Source organism: Coregonus clupeaformis, chromosome 12 (genome assembly GCF_020615455.1).
Source record: "Coregonus clupeaformis isolate EN_2021a chromosome 12, ASM2061545v1, whole genome shotgun sequence".
In the NCBI taxonomy this organism is placed as follows: domain Eukaryota; kingdom Metazoa; phylum Chordata; class Actinopteri; order Salmoniformes; family Salmonidae; genus Coregonus; species Coregonus clupeaformis.
Window position 1 is genome coordinate 14,739,237 of NC_059203.1, and position 21,349 is coordinate 14,760,585.

At 43.9% G+C, this 21,349-nt stretch overlaps 1 protein-coding gene across 3 annotated transcripts in view; it reads right to left on the reverse strand.

Moving 5' to 3' along the window:
* Positions 1 to 303: 303 nt before the first annotated feature.
* nisch (nischarin) overlaps positions 304 to 21,349 on the reverse strand; it is a 46,958-nt gene continuing 25,912 nt past the window's right edge. For 2 of the 3 annotated variants that reach the window (XM_041891817.2, XM_041891819.2), the window contains exons 17-22: positions 19,873 to 20,056; positions 15,826 to 15,976; positions 3,624 to 3,752; positions 1,971 to 2,132; positions 683 to 1,587; positions 528 to 624 (exon numbers count right to left, since the gene is read on the reverse strand). In XM_041891817.2, the coding sequence (XP_041747751.2) occupies positions 686 to 1,587; positions 1,971 to 2,132; positions 3,624 to 3,752; positions 15,826 to 15,976; positions 19,873 to 20,056 (1,528 nt within the window). In that variant the 3' untranslated portion in view covers positions 528 to 624; positions 683 to 685. Of the gene's footprint in view, positions 360 to 527; positions 625 to 649; positions 1,588 to 1,970; positions 2,133 to 3,623; positions 3,753 to 15,825; positions 15,977 to 19,872; positions 20,057 to 21,349 lie in introns of those variants that run through there. The other variant, XM_041891818.2, reaches the window with a different exon arrangement.

Genomic DNA, 21,349 nt, shown 5'->3' on the forward strand with positions numbered 1-21,349 from the left:
CAGCCAGTGAGTTCTACCGGCAGAAGAACCAGTCAGCCAGTGAGTTCTACGGGCAGAAGAACCAGTCAGCCAGTGAGTTCTACAGGCAGAAGAACCAGTCAGCCAGTGAGTTCTACAGGCAGAAGAACCAGTCAGCCAGTGAGTTCTACCGGCAGAAGAACCAGTCAGCCAGTGAGTTCTACAGGCAGAAGAACCAGTCAGCCAGTGATTTCTACAGGCAGAAGAACCAGTCAGCCAGTGAGTTCTACAGGCAGAAGAACCAGTCAGCCAGTGAGTTCTACAGGCAGAAGAACCAGTCAGCCAGTGAGTTCTACCGGCAGAAGAACCAGTCAGCCAGTGAGTTCTACCGGCAGAAGAACCAGTCAGCCAGTGAGTTCTACGGGCAGAAGAACCAGTCAGCCAGTGAGTTCTACAGGCAGAAGAACCAGTCAGCCAGTGAGTTCTACAGGCAGAAGAACCAGTCAGCCAGTGAGTTCTACAGGCAGAAGAACCAGTCAGCCAGTGAGTTCTACCGGCAGAAGAACCAGTCAGCCAGTGAGTTCTACAGGGCAGAAGAACCAGTCAGCCAGTGAGTTCTACAGGCAGAAGAACCAGTCAGCCAGTGAGTTCTACCGGCAGAAGAACCAGTGAGTTCTACGGGCAGAAGAACCAGTCAGCCAGTGAGTTCTACCGGCAGAAGAACCAGTCAGCCAGTGAGTTCTACAGGCAGTTCCCTACTACATAGCACTTCCCACTGTCTCGCTAACAGACATATCAGCCTCTCCCTGCTGTCCGCTCCGGGGACATAGACACACCACAGCACCTCGCTCTCTGCTCCCCCACTACCACATCTCCCCCTCTCCCCTCCTCCTTCCACCTCCTCTTCTCCAAAGTGGTCCATGGTGAGTTGACAGAGGAGGTCTGGCCCAGGGACATCGTCGAACACTAACGTCAGCGCCTGCGGGTACGTCTGGTAACCCATGAGGACTCTATCCAGGTCTCTTATTCGTCGAGCGTCGGTCAGTTGGTACTTGTCTCGGGGAGGGGGCTCCTTGGCAAAGTCCGGCAGCGGGTAGCTGATGTAATCCTCATCCAGCAGGAAGACGTCTGTACTGGTCAGGATCAGGGTCTTAGGATGGAGGACAGGACTGGGGGTGGAGGGGTCCGGGGCCTGGGGAGGGAGGCTCTGCTGGGGGATGTGGGGCCCGATGGAGGGGACTTGGGCTGGAGCCTGGGGGTGAAGACGGGGCTGGCTAGCAGAGACCGGGCTCTGGGGGCGGAGGTGGTGGAGAGACTTTCTGTCCCCCTGCAGACCCCCAGCGGAAGTCTGTCTGTCTGCAGCTGGGGCCTGGGTCTGTGGGAGCACATTGAGGCCCTGTGAGACACCTGGCCCCTGGGTCTGTGGGAGCACACGGAGGCCCTGTGAGCCACCTGGCCCCTGGGTCTGCACCTGGAACACCAGTACATAGAGCAGGATATTACAGGAGGACGCCCCAGTATAACCTTTCCTCTCGGCTACGATGAAGGTCAGGTCTCCAATCTCCTCTTCACTGGGGTAGATGAACTTTACCCTGCTAGAGTGGACCAGTTCATAGTTCTGCATCTTCCCTGGAGTAGACAACCCAGTGGGACAGACAGGACTCATTTAGTTTCACACATCAACCCAGTGGGACAGACAGGACTCATTTAGTTTCACACATCAACCCAGTGGGACAGACAGGACTCATTTAGTTTCACACATCAACCCAGTGGGACAGACAGGACTCATTTAGTTTCACACATCAACCCAGTGGGACAGACAGGACTCATTTAGTTTGACTCATCAACACAGTGGGACAGACAGGACTAATTTATTCTTAATCACAAATGGAACCCCTAGATCCTACCCATGTTATTGTGGAGATCTGTTTCTTAAACCTGGCCAATCCTCTCATATCTCCACAAGGGCATTTTACTGCTGAAAACTTAAAAATATTAAATTTTATGAATACCTGTGGATTTTTTTCCAAACTGTGTGTAGAAGTCTTGTTCGGAGGGTTCAGGAGAGGGTAGTTTGTCCTGTAGAGAGAGGACCGTCATCAGCTGCTGCAGGAAGCGGTGTGTCCCGTAACTGTCCCTCGTCAGACAGCAGATGATGTGATCTGCTGACGGTCCTGGAGACAAATAACACACAACACATTACAACCAGACCCAGACCCAGTCCAGCAGCCATCCCAGTCCAGCAGCCATCCCAGTCCAGCAGCCAGCCCAGTCTAGCAGCCAGCCCAGCAGCCAGTCCAGCAGCCAGCCCAGTTCAGCAGCCAGTCCAGCAGCCAGCCCAGTCCAGTAGCCTTCCCAGTCTAGCAGCCAGCCCAGCAGCCAGCCCAGCAGCCAGCCCAGTCCAGCAGCCAGCCCAGCAGCCAGCCCAGCCCAGACAACACAATTAACATACAACACTGAACAAAAATATAAACGCAACATGTAAAGTGTTGGTCCCATGTTTCATGAGCTGAAATAAAAGATCCCAGATATTTTCCATAAGCACAAAAAGCTTATTTCTCTCAAATGTTGCGCACAAATTTGTTTACATCCCTGTTAGTGAGCATTTCTCCTTTGCCAAGATAATCCATCCACCTGACAGGTGTGGCATATCAAGAAGCTGATTAAACAGCATGATCATTACACAGGTGCACCTTGTGCTTGGGAAAAGAAAAGGCCACTCTAAAATGTGCAGTTTTGTCACACAACACAATGCCACAGATGTCTCAAGTTTTGAGGGAGCGTGCAATTGGCATGCTGACTGCAGGAATGTCCACCAGAGCTGTTGCCAGAGAATTGAATGTTCAATTCTCTACCATAAGCCACCTCCAACTTTGTTTTAGAGAATTTGGCAGTACGTCACAATTGCATTTTATCGATGGCAATTTGAATGAGATCCTTAGGCCCATTGTCGTGCCATTCATCTGCTGCCATCACCTCATGTTTCAGCATGATAATGCACGGCCCCATGTCACAAGGATCTGTACACAATTCCTGGAAGCTGAAAATGTCCCAGTTCTTCCATGACCTACATACTCACCAGACATGTCACCCATTGAGCATGTTTGGGATGCTCTGGATCGATGTGTACGACAGCGTGTTCCTTTTTCCGCCAACATCCATCAATTCCACAAGCCCAATCAACAGCCTGATCAACTCTATGCGAAGGAGATGTGTCGCGCTGCATGAGGCAAATGCTGGTCACACCAGATACTGACTGGTTTTCTGATCCACGCCCCTACCTTTTTTTTAAAGGTATCTGTGACCAACAGATGCATATCTGTATTCCCAGTCATGTGAAACCCATAGATTAGGGCCTCATTTATTTATTTCAATTGACTGATTTCCTCATATGAACTGTAACTCAGTAAAATCTTTGAAATTGTTGCGTTTATATTTTTGTTCAGTATTTATTATCAGGTCACACTAGGTCATCATCACATCAGAAATGATCTGGGATTGTGATTTTTATGAATTCAGGTAACACTTTACACTATGTCCTTAACATCCTGATCCGACTCCTCTCTGTGACACTGTAGTCATACATTCATGACCATTCATTCATTCATTCATTCATTCATTCATTCATTCATTCATTCATTCATTCTCCCTCCCTCCCTACTCACCCACCACCCTGAAGTACTGGTCGAACAGGCCCACGTTGACAGACTGGAGGTCGTTGAGCTTCATGGTGAAACAGTAAGACATGATCAGCTCTGGGTCCTGATGCTCAGATTGGCTCCAGTCCCACAGTACTGCAGTATAAAGACAACACACATTACTACAGACCCACAGTATAAAGACAACACACATTACTACAGACCCACAGTATAAAGACAACACACATTACTACAGACCCACAGTACTACAGTATAAAGACAACACACATTACTACAGACCCACAGTATAAAGACAACACACATTACTACAGACCCACAGTATAAAGACAACACACATTACTACAGACCCACAGTACTACAGTATAAAGACAACACACATTACTACAGACCCACAGTATAAAGACAACACACATTACTACAGACCCACAGTACTGAAGTATAAAGACAACACACATTACTACAGACCCACAGTATAAAGACAACACACATTACTACAGACCCACAGTATAAAGACAACACACATTACTACAGACCCACAGTATAAAGACAACACACATTACTACAGACCCACAGTACTACAGTATAAAGACAACACACATTACTACAGACCCACAGTACTACAGTATAAAGACAACACACATTACTACAGACCCACATTACTACAGTATAAAGACAACACACATTACTACAGACCCATATTACTACAGTATAAAGACAACACACATTATTACAGACCCACATTACTACAGACCCACAGTATAAAGACAACACACATTACTACAGACCCACAGTATAAAGACAACACACATTACTACAGACCCACAGTATAAAGACAACACACATTACTACAGACCCACAGTATAAAGACAACACACATTACTACAGATCCACAGTATAAAGACAACACACATTACTACAGACCCACAGTATAAAGACAACACACATTACTACAGACCCACAGTATAAAGACAACACACATTACTACAGACCCACAGTATAAAGACAACACACATTACTACAGACCCACAGTATAAAGACAACACACATTAATACAGACCCACAGTATAAAGACAACACACATTACTACAGACCCACAGTACTACATTATAAAGACAACACACATTTCTACAGACCCACAGTATAAAGACAACACACATTTCTACAGACCCGCAGTACTACAGTATAAAGACAACACACATTACTACAGACCCACAGTATAAAGACAACACATATTAATACAGACCCACAGTATAAAGACAACACACATTAATACAGACCCACAGTATAAAGACAACACACATTACTACAGACCCACAGTATAAAGACAACACACATTACTACAGACCCACAGTATAAAGACAACACACATTAATACAGACCCACAGTATAAAGACAACACACATGACTACAAACCCACAGTATAAAGACAACACACATTACTACAGACCCACAGTATAAAGACAACACACATTACTACAGACCCACAGTACTAAAGACAACACACATTAATACAGACCCACAGTATAAAGACAACACACATTACTACAGACCCACAGTACTACAGTATAAAGACAACACACATTTCTACAGACCCACAGTATAAAGACAACACACATTTCTACAGACCCGCAGTACTACAGTATAAAGACAACACACATTACTACAGACCCACAGTATAAAGACAACACACATTACTACAGACAACACACATTACTACAGACCCACAGTATAAAGACAACACACATTACTACAGACAACACACATTACTACAGACCCACAGTATAAAGACAACACACATTACTACAGACAACACACATTTCTACAGACCCACAGTATAAAGACAACACACATTAATACAGACCCAAAGTACTACAGTATAAAGACAACACACATTACTACAGACAACACACATTACTACAGACCCACAGTATAAAGACAACACACATTACTACAGACCCACAGTATAAAGACAACACACATTAATACAGACCCACAGTATAAAGACAACACACATTACTACAGACCCACAGTACTACATTATAAAGACAACACACATTTCTACAGACCCACAGTATAAAGACAACACACATTTCTACAGACCCGCAGTACTACAGTATAAAGACAACACACATTACTACAGACCCACAGTATAAAGACAACACACATTACTACAGACAACACACATTACTACAGACCCACAGTATAAAGACAACACACATTACTACAGACAACACACATTACTACAGACCCACAGTATAAAGACAACACACATTACTACAGACAACACACATTTCTACAGACCCACAGTATAAAGACAACACACATTAATACAGACCCAAAGTACTACAGTATAAAGACAACACACATTACTACAGACAACACACATTACTACAGACCCACAGTATAAAGACAACACACATTACTACAGACCCACAGTATAAAGACAACACACATTAATACAGACCCACAGTATAAAGACAACACACATTACTACAGACAACACACATTACTACAGACCCACAGTATAAAGACAACACACATTACTACAGACAACACACATTACTACAGACCCACAGTATAAAGACAACACACATTACTACAGACAACACATATTACTACAGACCCACAGTATAAAGACAACACACATTACTACAGACCCACAGTATAAAGACAACACACATTACTACAGACCCACAGTATAAAGACAACACACATTACTACAGACCCACAGTATAAAGACAACACACATTAATACAGACCCACAGTATAAAGACAACACACATTAATACAGACCCACAGTATAAAGACAACACACATTTCTACAGACCCGCAGTACTACATTATAAAGACAACACACATTTCTACAGACCCACAGTATAAAGACAACACACATTTCTACAGACCCGCAGTACTACAGTATAAAGACAACACATTACTACAGACCCACAGTATAAAGACAACACACATTACTACAGACAACACACATTTCTACAGACCCACAGTATAAAGACAACACACATTACTACAGACAACACACATTACTACAGACCCACAGTATAAAGACAACACACATTACTACAGACAACACACATTACTACAGACCCACAGTATAAAGACAACACACATTACTACAGACAACACACATTACTACAGACCCACAGTATAAAGACAACACACATTACTACAGACCCACAGTATAAAGACAACACACATTACTACAGACCCACAGTATAAAGACAACACACATTAATACAGACCCACAGTATAAAGACAACACACATTACTACAGACAACACACATTACTACAGACCCACAGTATAAAGACAACACACATTACTACAGACAACACACATTACTACAGACCCACAGTATAAAGACAACACACATTACTACAGACCCACAGTATAAAGACAACACACATTACTACAGACCCACAGTATAAAGACAACACACATTACTACAGACCCACAGTATAAAGACAACACACATTAATACAGACCCACAGTATAAAGACAACACACATTACTACAAACCCACAGTATAAAGACAACACACATTACTACAGACCCACAGTATAAAGACAACACACATTACTACAGACCCACAGTATAAAGACAACACACATTAATACAGACCCACAGTATAAAGACAACACACATTACTACAGACAACACACATTACTACAGACCCACAGTATAAAGACAACACACATTACTACAGACAACACACATTACTACAGACCCACAGTATAAAGACAACACACATTACTACAGACCCACAGTATAAAGACAACACACATTACTACAGACCCACAGTATAAAGACAACACACATTACTACAGACCCACAGTATAAAGACAACACACATTACTACAGACCCACAGTATAAAGACAACACACATTAATACAGACCCACAGTATAAAGACAACACACATTACTACAGACCCACAGTATAAAGACAACACACATTAATACAGACCCACAGTATAAAGACAACACACATTACTACAGACAACACACATTACTACAGACCCACAGTATAAAGACAACACACATTACTACAGACAACACACATTACTACAGACCCACAGTATAAAGACAACACACATTACTACAGACCCACAGTATAAAGACAACACACATTACTACAGACCCACAGTATAAAGACAACACACATTACTACAGACCCACAGTATAAAGACAACACACATTACTACAGACCCACAGTATAAAGACAACACACATTAATACAGACCCACAGTATAAAGACAACACACATTACTACAAACCCACAGTATAAAGACAACACACATTACTACAGACCCACAGTATAAAGACAACACACATTACTACAGACCCACAGTATAAAGACAACACACATTAATACAGACCCACAGTATAAAGACAACACACATTACTACAGACCCACAGTACTACATTATAAAGACAACACACATTTCTACAGACCCACAGTATAAAGACAACACACATTTCTACAGACCCGCAGTACTACAGTATAAAGACAACACATTACTACAGACCCACAGTATAAAGACAACACACATTAATACAGACCCACAGTATAAAGACAACACACATTACTACAGACAACACACATTACTACAGACCCACAGTATAAAGACAACACACATTACTACAGACAACACACATTTCTACAGACCCACAGTATAAAGACAACACACATTAATACAGACCCAAAGTACTACAGTATAAAGACAACACACATTACTACAGACAACACACATTACTACAGACCCACAGTATAAAGACAACACACATTACTACAGACCCACAGTATAAAGACAACACACATTACTACAGACAACACACATTACTACAGACCCACAGTATAAAGACAACACACATTACTACAGACAACACACATTACTACAGACCCACAGTATAAAGACAACACACATTTCTACAGACCCACAGTATAAAGACAACACACATTAATACAGACCCAAAGTACTACAGTATAAATACAACACACATTACTACTGTGCGTTTTCGCTGCCAACTTTAATTTATTTTCCTTTTTTCCATCGCAACTTTTTTCCCTCATTCAACTTTTTCACTCCGGACGCTTTATCTGGACATGGTTCGTCAACATCTTCAACAGCCGAAGCTAAGTAGTAACATTAACATGATGTCTTCTAATTGCAGTCGCTGTACTCATAATATACAGGAGAACGATCGCCTTACGGCGAGAATAGCTGTGCTACAAGCCCAGCTTCAGACGCAATCGTTAGGCAAGGGTAATTTCAGTGTAGGAAAGGAAGAAACAGCGTCTGTGCCACCAGTAAGTACAGATAGTAACGTTAGTATAAATCCCCCCGCACAGTCCCCGCAGCCGGACAACTTTCTCATGGCTTCTGGAGGGAAATACTGTTGGAATGCTCAACCGGTGTCGCTCATTCAGCCGACAGAAACTTTCAACCGGTTTTCCCCATTATGTAGCGAGTCGGAGTCTGAGTCTGAGTCTTCTCTTGTCTCTACTCCTCCCGTTACGGGGTCTGAGACGCCGAAGGCTCCCACCATTAGCTCTGACAAATTGAAAACCCTAGTCATTGGCGACTCCATTACCCGCAGTATTAGACTTAAAACGAATCACCCAGCGATCATACACTGTTTACCAGGGGGCAGGGCTACCGACGTTAAGGCTAATCTAAAGATGGTGCTGGCTAAAGCTAAAACTGGCGAGTGTAGAGAGTATAGAGATATTGTTATCCACGTCGGCACCAACGATGTTAGGATGAAACAGTCAGAGGTCACCAAGTGCAACATAGCTTCAGCGTGTAAATCAGCTAGAAAGATGTGTCGGCATCGAGTAATTGTCTCTGGCCCCCTCCCAGTTAGGGGGAGTGACGAGCTCTACAGCAGAGTCTCAGCACTCAATCGCTGGTTGAAAACTGTTTTCTGCCCCTCCCAAAAGATAGAATTTGTAGATAATTGGCCCTCTTTCTGGGACTCACCCACAAACAGGACCAAGCCTGACCTGCTGAGGAGTGACGGACTCCATCCTAGCTGGAGGGGTGCTCTCATCTTATCTACCAACATAGATAGGGCTCTAACTCCTCTAGCCCCACAGTGAAATAGGGTGCAGGCCAGGCAGCAGGCTGTTAGCCAACCTGCCAGCTTAGTGGAGTCTGCCAATAGCACAGTCAGTGTAGTCAGCTCAGCCATACCCATTGAGACTGTGTCTGTGCCTCGACCTAGGTTGGGCAAAACTAAACATGGCGGTGTTCGCCTTAGCAATCTTATTAGGATAAAGACCTCCTCCATTCCTGCCATTATTGAAAGAGATCGTGATACCTCACATCTCAAAATAGGGTTACTTAATGTTAGATCCCTCACTTCAAAGGCAGTCATAGTCAATGAACTAATCACTGATCATAATCTTGATGTGATTGGCCTGACTGAAACATGGCTTAAGCCTGATGAATTTGCTGTGTTAAATGAGGCCTCACCTCCTGGTTACACTAGTGACCATATTCCCCGTGCATCCCGCAAAGGCGGAGGTGTTGCTAACATTTACGATAGCAAATTTCAATTTACAAAAAAAAAAATGGCGTTTTTCGTCTTTTGAGCTTCTAGTCATGAAATCTATGCAGCCTACTCAATCACTTTTTATAGCTACTGTTTACAGGCCTCCTGGGCCATATACAGCGTTCCTCTCTGAGTTTCCTGAATTCCTATCAGACCTTGTAGTCATAGCAGATCATATTCTAATTTTTGGTGATTTTAATATTCACATGGAGAAGTCCACAGACCCACTCCAAAAGTCTTTCGGAGCCATCATCGACTCAGTGGGTTTTGTCCAACATGTCTCTGGACCTACTCACTGCCACAGTCATACTCTGGACCTAGTTTTGTCCCATGGAATAAATGTTGTAGATCTTAATGTTTTTCCACAAAATCCTGGACTATCGGACCACCATTTTATTACGTTTGCAATCGCAACAAATAATCTGCTCAGACCCCAACCAAGGAGCATCAAAAGTCGTGCTATAAATTCTCAGACAACACAAAAATTCCTTGATGCCCTTCCAGACTCCTTCTGCCTACCCAAGGACGTCAGAGGACAAAAATCAGTTAACCACTTAACTGAGGAACTCAATTTAACCTTGCGCAATACCCTAGATGCAGTTGCACCCCTAAAACGAAAAACATTTGTCATAAGAAACTAGCTCCCTGGTATACAGAAAATACCCGAGCTTTGAAGCAAGCTTCCAGGAAATTGGAACGGAAATGGCGCCACACCAAACTGGAAGTCTTCCGACTAGCTTGGAAAGACAGTACCGTGCAGTACCGAAGAGCCCTCACTGCTGCTCGATCATCCTACTTTTCCAACTTAATCGAGGAAAATAAGAACAATCCAAAATTTATTTTTGATACTGTTGCAAAGCTAACTAAAAAGCAGCATTCCCCAAGAGAGGATGGCTTTCACTTCAGCAGTAATAAATTCATGAACTTCTTTGAGGAAAAGATCATGACCATTAGAAAGCAAATTACGGACTCCTCTTTGAATCTGCGTATTCCTCCAGGGCTTAGCTGTCCTGGATCTGCACAGCTCTGCGAGGGCCTGGGATCGGGAGAGACACTTAAGTGTTTTAGTACTATATCTCTTGACACAATGATGAAAATAATCATGGCCTCTAAACCTTCAAGCTGCATACTGGATCCTATTCCTACTAAACTGCTGAAGGAGCTGCTTCCTGTGCTTGGCCCTCCTATGTTGAACATAATAAACAGCTCTCTATCCACCGGATGTGTACCAAACTCACTAAAAGTGGCAGTGATAAAGCCTCTCTTGAAAAAGCCAAACCTTGACCCGGAAAATATAAAAAACTATCGGCCTATATCGAATCTTCCATTCCTCTCAAAAATTTTAGAAAAAGCTGTTGCGCAGCAACTTCACTGCCTTTCTGAAGACAAACAATGTATACGAAATGCTTCAGTCTGGTTTTAGACCCCATCATAGCACTGAGACTGCACTTGTGAAGGTGGTAAATTACCTTTTAATGGCGTCAGACCGAGGCTCTGCATCTGTCCTCGTGCTACTAGACCTTAGTGCTGCCTTTGACACCATCGATCACCACATTCTTTTGGAGAGACTGGAAACCCAAATTGGTCTACACGGACAAGTTCTGGCCTGGTTTAGATCTTACCTGTCGGAAAGATATCAGTTTGTCTCTGTGAATGGTCTGTCCTCCGACAAATCAACTGTACATTTCGGTGTTCCTCAAGGTTCCGTTTTAGGACCACTATTGTTTTCACTATATATTTTACCTCTTGGGGATGTTATTCGAAAACATAATGTTAACTTTCACTGCTATGCGGATGACACACAGCTGTACATTTCAATGAAACATGGTGAAGCCCCAAAATTGCCCTCGCTAGAAGCCTGTGTTTCAGACATAAGGAAGTGGATGGCTGAAAACTTTCTACTTTTAAACTCGGACAAAACAGAGATGCTTGTTCTAGGTCCCAAGAAACAAAGAGATCTTCTGTTAAATCTGACAATTCATCTTGATGGTTGTAAAGTCGTCTCAAATAAAACTGAAGGACCTCGGCGTTACTCTTGACCCTGATCTCTCTTTTGACGAACATATCAAGACTGTTTCAAGGACAGCTTTTTTCCATCTACGTAACATTGCAAAAATCAGAAATTTTCTGTCCAAAAATGATGCAGAAAAATTAATCCATGCATTTGTTACTTCTAGGTTAGACTACTGCAATGCTCTACTTTCCGGCTACCCGGATAAAGCACTAAATAAACTTCAGTTAGTGCTAAATACGGCTGCTAGAATCCTGACTAGAACCAAGAAATTTGATCATATTACTCCAGTGCTAGCTTCCCTACACTGGCTTCCTGTTAAGGCAAGGGGCTGATTTCAAGGTTTTACTGTTAACCTATAAAGCGTTACATGGGCTTGCTCCTACCTATCTTTCCGAGTTGGTCCTGCCGTACATACCAATGCGTACGCTACGGTCACAAGACGCAGGCCTCCTAATTGTCCCTAGAATTTCCTAAGCAAACAGCGGGAGGCAGGGCTTTCTCCTATAGATCTCCATTTTTATGGAACAGTTTGCCTACCCATGTGAGAGACGCAGACTCGGTCTCAACCTTTAAGTCTTTACTGAAGACTTATCTCTTCAGTAGGTCATATGATTGAGTGTAGTCTGGCCCAGGAGTGTGAAGGTGAACGGAAAGGCTCTGGAGCAACGAACAGCCCTTGCTGTCTCTGCCAGGCCGGTTCCCCTCTCTCCACTGGGGTTCTCTGCCTCTAACCCTGTTACAGGGGCTGAGTCACTGGCTTGCTGGTGCTCTTTCATGCCGTCCCTAGGAGGGGTGCGTCACTTGAGTGGGTTGAGTTACTGACGTGATCTTCCTGTCTGGGTTGGCGCCCCCCCTTGGTTTGTGCTGTGGTGGAGACCTCTGTGGGCTATACTCGGCCTTGTCTCAGGATTGTAAGTTGGTGGTTGAGGATATCCCTCTGGTGGTGCGGGGGCTGTGCTTTGGCAGAGTGGGTGGGGTTATATCCTTCCTGTTTGGCCCTGTCCGGGGGTTTCTTCGGATGGGGCCACAGTGTCTCCGGACCGCTCCTGTCTCAGCCTCCAGTATTTATGCTGCAGTAGTTTATGTGTCGGGGGGCTGGGGTTAGTTGGTTATACCTGGAGTACTTCTCCTGTCTTATCCAGTGTCCTGTGTGAATTTAAGTATGCTCTCTCTAATTCTCTCGTTCTCTCTTTCTCTCTGAGAACCTGAGCCCTAGGACCATACGTCAGGACTACCGGGCATGCTGACACCTTGCTGTCCCCAGTCCGCCTGGCCTTGCTGCTATTCCAGTTTCAACTGTTCTGCCTGCGGTTACGAAACCCCTACCTGTCCCAGACCTGCTGTTTTCAACTCTTAATGATCGGCTATGAAAAGCCAACTGAGAGACCTGAGCCCTAGGACCATACGTCGGGACTACCGGCCGTGGTGACTCCTTGCTGTCCCCAGTCCGCCTGGCCTTGCTGCTATTCCAGTTTCAACTGTTCTGCCTGCGGTTATGGAACCCCTACCTGTCCCAGACCTGCTGTTTTCAACTCTTAATGATCGGCTATGAAAAGCCAACTGAGATTTATTCCTGATTATTATTTGACCATGCTTGTCACTTATGAACATTTTTGAACATCTTGGCATGGTTCCGTTATAATCTCCACCCGGCACAGCCAGAAGAGGACTGGCCACCCCTCATAGCCTGGTTCCTCTCTAGGTTTCTTCCTAGGTTTTAGCCTTTCTAGGGAGTTTTTCCTAGCCACCGTGCTTCTACACCTGCATTACTAGCTGTTTGGGGTTTTAGGCTGGGTTTCTGTAAAGCACTTCGAGATATTAGCTGATGTAAGAAGGGCTATATAAAATAAAATTGATTGATTGATTGACTACAGACAACACACATTACTACAGACCCACAGTATAAAGACAACACACATTACTACAGACCCACAGTATAAAGACAACACACATTAATACAGACCCACAGTACTACATTATAAAGACAACACACATTTCTACAGACCCACAGTACTACATTATAAAGACAACACACATTTCTACAGACCCACAGTATAAAGACAACACACATTTCTACAGACCCGCAGTACTCCAGTATAAAGACAACACACATTAATACAGACCCACAGTATAAAGACAACACACATTACTACAGACAACACACATTACTACAGACCCACAGTATAAAGACAACACACATTACTACAGACAACACACATTTCTACAGACCCACAGTATAAAGACAACACACATTAATACAGACCCAAAGTACTACAGTATAAAGACAACACACATTACTACAGACAACACACATTACTACAGACCCACAGTATAAAGACAACACACATTACTACAGACCCACAGTATAAAGACAACACACATTAATACAGACCCACAGTATAAAGACAACACACATTACTACAGACAACACACATTACTACAGACCCACAGTATAAAGACAACACACATTACTACAGACAACACACATTACTACAGACCCACAGTATAAAGACAACACACATTAATACAGACCCACAGTATAAAGACAACACACATTACTACAGACAACACACATTACTACAGACCCACAGTATAAAGACAACACACATTACTACAGACAACACACATTACTACAGACCCACAGTATAAAGACAACACACATTAATACAGACCCACAGTACTACATTATAAAGACAACACACATTTCTACAGACCCACAGTACTACATTATAAAGACAACACACATTTCTACAGACCCACAGTATAAAGACAACACACATTTCTACAGACCCGCAGTACTCCAGTATAAAGACAACACACATTAATACAGACCCACAGTATAAAGACAACACACATTACTACAGACAACACACATTACTACAGACCCACAGTATAAAGACAACACACATTACTACAGACAACACACATTTCTACAGACCCACAGTATAAAGACAACACACATTAATACAGACCCAAAGTACTACAGTATAAAGACAACACACATTACTACAGACAACACACATTACTACAGACCCACAGTATAAAGACAACACACATTACTACAGACCCACAGTATAAAGACAACACACATTAATACAGACCCACAGTATAAAGACAACACACATTAATACAGACAACACACATTACTACAGACCCACAGTATAAAGACAACACACATTACTACAGACAACACACATTACTACAGACCCACAGTATAAAGACAACACACATTTCTACAGACCCACAGTATAAAGACAACACACATTAATACAGACCCAAAGTACTACAGTATAAATACAACACACATTACTACAGACAACACACATTACTACAGACCCACAGTATAAAGACAACACACATTACTACAGACCCACAGTATAAAGACAACACACATTCCTACAATTGTAACAGATGAGCAGAGTAAGGTATCTACATGACTAATGCCTACTCGGCCTACTACCATAATCAGTTTAATATGGAGTTATTAGTGTGCATGTAAACATAGTCACTGACCAGCTCTCCCTCAAACTCATGCAGCTCTTTTGAACTAGATTCTGTGATAGATTATTTTCTTATGTGTCTGGTCACTAAGCGTAGCTGCCTTGCAGTGTGCGTGTGTCTTACGTGATTGGTCGTTGAGCGTGGAGGCAGAGTCGTCCAGCAGGAAGTAGAGGGCTTTGGTAGAGAGCATGACACAGGAAGTGGCCTCGACGTCAGGTGACTTATAAAAAACCACCGATGACCACAGGATGTGCTGTAGCTCCTCCTCCTCTTCCTGATGGAAACACACACAGGCCATCCCCTTTAAACATCCCCTTTAAACATCCCCTTTAAACATCTCATAGACATCACAGGCACACACCATCCCCTTTAAACATCTCAGACATCACAGGCACAGACCATCCCCTTTAAACATCCCCTTTAAACATCTCATAGACATCACAGGCACACACCATCCCCTTTAAACATCCCCTTTAAACATCACAGGCGCACACCATCCCCTTTAAACATCTCAGACATCACAGGCACACACCATCCCCTTTAAACATCTCAGACATCACAGGCACACACCATCCCCTTTAAACATCTCATAGACATCACAGGCACACACCATCCCCTTTAAACATCTCAGACATCACAGGCACACACCATCCCCTTTAAACATCTCAGACATCACAGGCACACACCATCCCCTTTAAACATCTCATAGACATCACAGGCGCACACCATCCCCTTTAAACATCTCATTGACATCACAGGCGCACACCATCCCCTTTAAACATCTCAGACATCACAGGCACACACCATCCCCTTTAAACATCTCAGACATCACAGGCACACACCATCCCCTTTAAACATCTCATAGACGTCACAGGCACACACCATCCCCTTTAAACATCTAATAGACATCACAGGCACACACCATCCCCTTTAAACATCTCATAGACATCACAGGCACACACCATCCCCTTTAAACATCTCAGACATCACAGGCGCACACCATCCCCTTTAAACATCTCATAGACATCACAGGCGCACACCATCCCCTTTAAACATCTCATAGACATCACAGGCGCACACCATCCCCTTTAAACATCTCAGACATCACAGGCGCACACCATCCCTTTAAACATCTCATAGACATCACAGGCACACACCATCCCCTTTAAACATCTCAGACATCACAGGCACACACCATCCCCTTTAAACATCTCATAGACATCACAGGCGCACACCATCCCCTTTAAACATCTCATAGACATCACAGGCACACACCATCCCCTTTAAACATCTCAGACATCACAGGCACACACCATCCCCTTTAAACATCTCATAGACATCACAGGCACACACCATCCCCTTTAAACATCTCATAGACATCACAGGCACACACCATCCCCTTTAAACATCTCATAGACATCACAGGCACACACCATCCCCTTTAAACATCTCATAGACATCACAGGCACACACCATCCCCTTTAAACATCTCAGACATCACAGGCACACACCATCCCCTTTAAACATCTCATAGACATCACAGGCACACACCATCCCCTTTAAACATCTCAGACATCACAGGCACACACCATCCCCTTTAAACATCTCATAGACATCACAGGCACACACCATCCCCTTTAAACATCTCATAGACATCACAGGCACACACCATCCCCTTTAAACATCTCATTTTTAGGACCTTTGTTCTTATCTATTCAACCAGATCATAAAAATTTGCTGTTTTCACATACAGTACATTCTGAAAGTATTCAGACCCCTTGACTTTTTGTTACGTTACAGCCTTATTCTAAAATGGATCCAATAGTTTTTTCCCCTCATCAACTCCACACAATACCCCATAGTGACAAAGCAAAAACAGGTTTAGAAATTTTTGCAAATCTATAAACAAAAATAATAACCGAAATATCATATTTACATAAGTATTCAGACCCTTTACTCAGTACTTTGTTGAAGCACCTTTGGCAGCGATTACAGACTCAAGTCTTCTTGGGTATGACGCTACAAGCTTGGCACACTTGTATTTGGGGAGTTTCTCCCATTCTTCTCTACAGATCCTCTCAAGCTCTGTCAGGTTGGATGGGGAGCGTCGCTGCACAGCTATTTTCAGGTCTCTCCAGAGATGTTAGATCGGGTTCAAGTCCGGGCTCTGGCTGGGCCACTCAAGAACATTCAGAGACTTGTCCCGAAGCCACTCCTGCGTTGTCTTGGCTGTGTGCTTAGGGTCGTTGTCCTGTTGGAAGGTGAACCTTTGCCCCAGTCTCAGGTCCTGAGCGCTCTGGAGCAGGTTTTCATCAAGGATCTCTCTGTACTTCGCTCCGTTCATCTTTCCCTTGATCCTGACTAGTCTCCCAGTCCCTGCCGCTGAAAAACATCCCCACAGCATGATGCTGCCACCACCATGCTTCACCGTAGGGATGGTGCCGGGTTTCCTCCAGACGTGATGCTTGGCATTTAGTCCAAAGAGTTCAATCTTGTTTCTCATGGTCTGAGAGTCCTTTAGGTGCCCTTCGGCAAACTCCAAGCGGGCTGTCATGTGCCTTTTACTGAGGAGTGGCTTCCGTCTGGCCACTTTACCATAAAGGCCTGATTGGTGGAGTGCTGCAGAGATGGTTGCCCTTCTGGAAGGCTCTCCCATCTCCACAGAGGAACTCTGGAGCTCTGTCAGCGTGACCATCGGGTTCTTGGTCACCTCCCTGACCAAGGCCCTTCTCCCCCGATTGCTCAGTTTGGCCGGGCGGCCAGCTCTAGGAAGAGTCTTGGTGGTTCCAAACTTCTTCCATTTAAGAGGGGCACGGTGTTCTTGGGGACCTTCAATGCTGCAGACATTTTTTGGTACCCTTCCCCAGATCTGTGCCTCGACACAATCCTGTCTCGGAGCTCTACGGACAATTCCTTTGACCTCATGGCTTGGTTTTTGCTCTGACATGCACTGTCAACTGTGGGACCTTATATAGACAGGTGTGTGCCTTTCCAAATCATGTCCAATCAATTGAATTTACCACATGTGGACTCCAATCAAGTTGTAGAAACATCTCAAGGATGATCAATGGAAACAGGATGCACCGGAGCTCAATTTCGAGTCTCATAGCAAAGGGTCTGAATGCTTATGTAAATAAAGTATTTAGCAAAAATATATAAAAACCTGTTTCGCTTTATCATTATGGGGTATTGTGTGCAGATTGATGAAGAAAATGATTTATTTAATCAATTTTAGAATAAGGCTGTATGTAACGTAACAAAATGTTGAAAAGGGTCAAGTTGTCTGAATACTTTCTGAATGCACTGTATGTAGACACTGGTTTTGGTGAATGGAGATAATGAATGAGGTTGAAAAGTGCCAGAATTGCCCTTTAATTAAATATCCAGTTCTGAGGACAGCAGAGTTGCTCAGCAGCCCATGATGACATCACACATCGCCAGCGAGGCTCGTTAAGTGTCACTTCCTCCAGCAGCTTCCGGCACACACAGACACACCTCTTTAAATAGCCTATAGGACAGGTCGTTTGCAAATTAGATTATTTTTTATTACTGTTTTATCACTGTGTAGGAGACTTGTTCTTCTAGACTGAATGTTTAGTTAATAAAAAAAAAAAAAGATCTACATTGATAATTTATAGCAGGGAGGAAGACAAGCTTTTCAATAAAACCTGTCGGTAGAAGAACTTTACAGGCTAATTCCTGTTAATATGAATTACCATAGCTAATCTAAAATGTGATTTCTGTCATTCTGAGCACCATGGGTGGACGCCCTAATCAGGTTACGCACCCAATGCATATGGATATCAAGTAAACTTCTAAAATGTCTGGTAAATTTAAATCTTACCAGTCACGTTTTCCGGCGATCAATTTTTGTGCCTGTGTGTGTCTGTTTGTGTGTGTGTGTGTGTGTGTGTGTTGCGTGCATACAGCTGTGTGTGTGTGTGTGTGTGTGTGTGTGTTGCGTGCATACAGCTGTGTGTGTGTGTGTGTGTGTGTGTGTGTGTGTTGTGTGCATACAGCTGTGTGTGTGTGTGTGTGTGTGTGTATATGTGTGTTGCGTGCATACAGCTGTGTGTGTGTGTGTGTGTGTGTGTGTTGCGTGCATACAGCTGTGTGTGTGTGTGTGTGTGTGTGTGTGTGTGTGTGTGTTGCGTGTCTCTCTCCCTCTACCTCCGCAATGTTTGTGTGGAAGAACCCCAGCAGCTGGTGTCCCCTGAGCCCAGAAAGGAGGGACAGGGCTGGGGACAGGGACAGGTGGGATGGGACCTGGTTGTCTCCTGTCAGCTTCTCCACCAGGATGTCTGTAGGGCAGGACAGGGACAGGGACGGCCGAGGACGCTGAACACCCCGAGGGCTAGATGGAGAGACAGAGACAGAGAAACAATATTTATTTTTATTTTTATTTCACCTTTATTTAACCAGGTAAGCCAGTTGAGAACAAGTTCTCATTTACAACTGCGACCTGGCCAAGATAAAGCAAAGCAGTGCGATAAAAACAACAACACAGAGTTACATATGGAATAAACAAAACGTAAAGTCAAAAATAACAGAAAATCTATATACAGTGTGTGTGAATGTAGTAAGTTATGGAGGTAAGGCAATAAATAGGCTATAGTTCAAAATAGTTACAATTTCGTATGAACACTGGAGTGATAGATGTGCAAAAGATGATGTGGAAATAGAGATACTGGGGTGCAAATGAGCAAAATAAATAACAATATAGGGATGAGGTAGTTGGGTGGGCTAATTTCAGATGGGCTGTGTACAGGTGCAGTGATCGGTAAGGTGCTCTGACAACTGATGCTTAAAGTTAGTGAGGGAGATAAGAGTCTCCAGCTTCAGAGATTTTTGCAGTTCGTTCCAGTCATTGGCAGCAGAGGACTGGAAGGAATGGCGGCCAAAGGAGGTGTTGGCTTTGGGGATGACCAGTGAGATATACCTGCTGGAACGCATACTACGGGTGGGTGTTACTATGGTGACCAATGAGCTAAGATAAGACTGGGATTTGCCTAGCAGTGATTTATAGATGGCCTGGAGCCAGTGGGTTTGACGACGAATATGTAGTGAGGGCCAGCCAACGAGAGCGTACAGGTCACAGTGGTGGGTAGTATATGGGGCTTTGGAGACAAAACGGATGGCACTGTGATAGACTACATCCAATTTGCTGAGTAGAGTGTTGGAAGCTATTTTGTAAATGACATTGCCGAAGTCAAGGATCGGTAGGATAGTCAGTTTTACGAGGGCATGTTTAGCAGCATGAGTGAAGGAGGCTTTGTTGCGAAATAGGAAGCCGATTCTAGATTTAACTTTGGATTGGAGATTCTTAATGTGAGTCTGGAAGGAGAGTTTACAGTCTAACCAGACACCTAGATATTTGTAGTTGTCCACATATTCTAAGTCAGACCCGTCGAGAGTGGTGATTCTAGTCGGGTGGGCGGGTGCAAGCAGCGTTCGATTGAAGAGCATGCATTTAGTTTTACTAGTGTTTAAGAGCAGTTGGAGGCTACTGAAGGAGTGTTGTATGGCATTGAAGCTCGTTTGAGGTTTGTTAACACAGTGTCCAATGAAGGGCCAGATGTATACAAAATGGTGTCGTCCGCATAGAGGTGGATCCGAGCGTCACCTGAAGCAAGAGCGACAATATGTC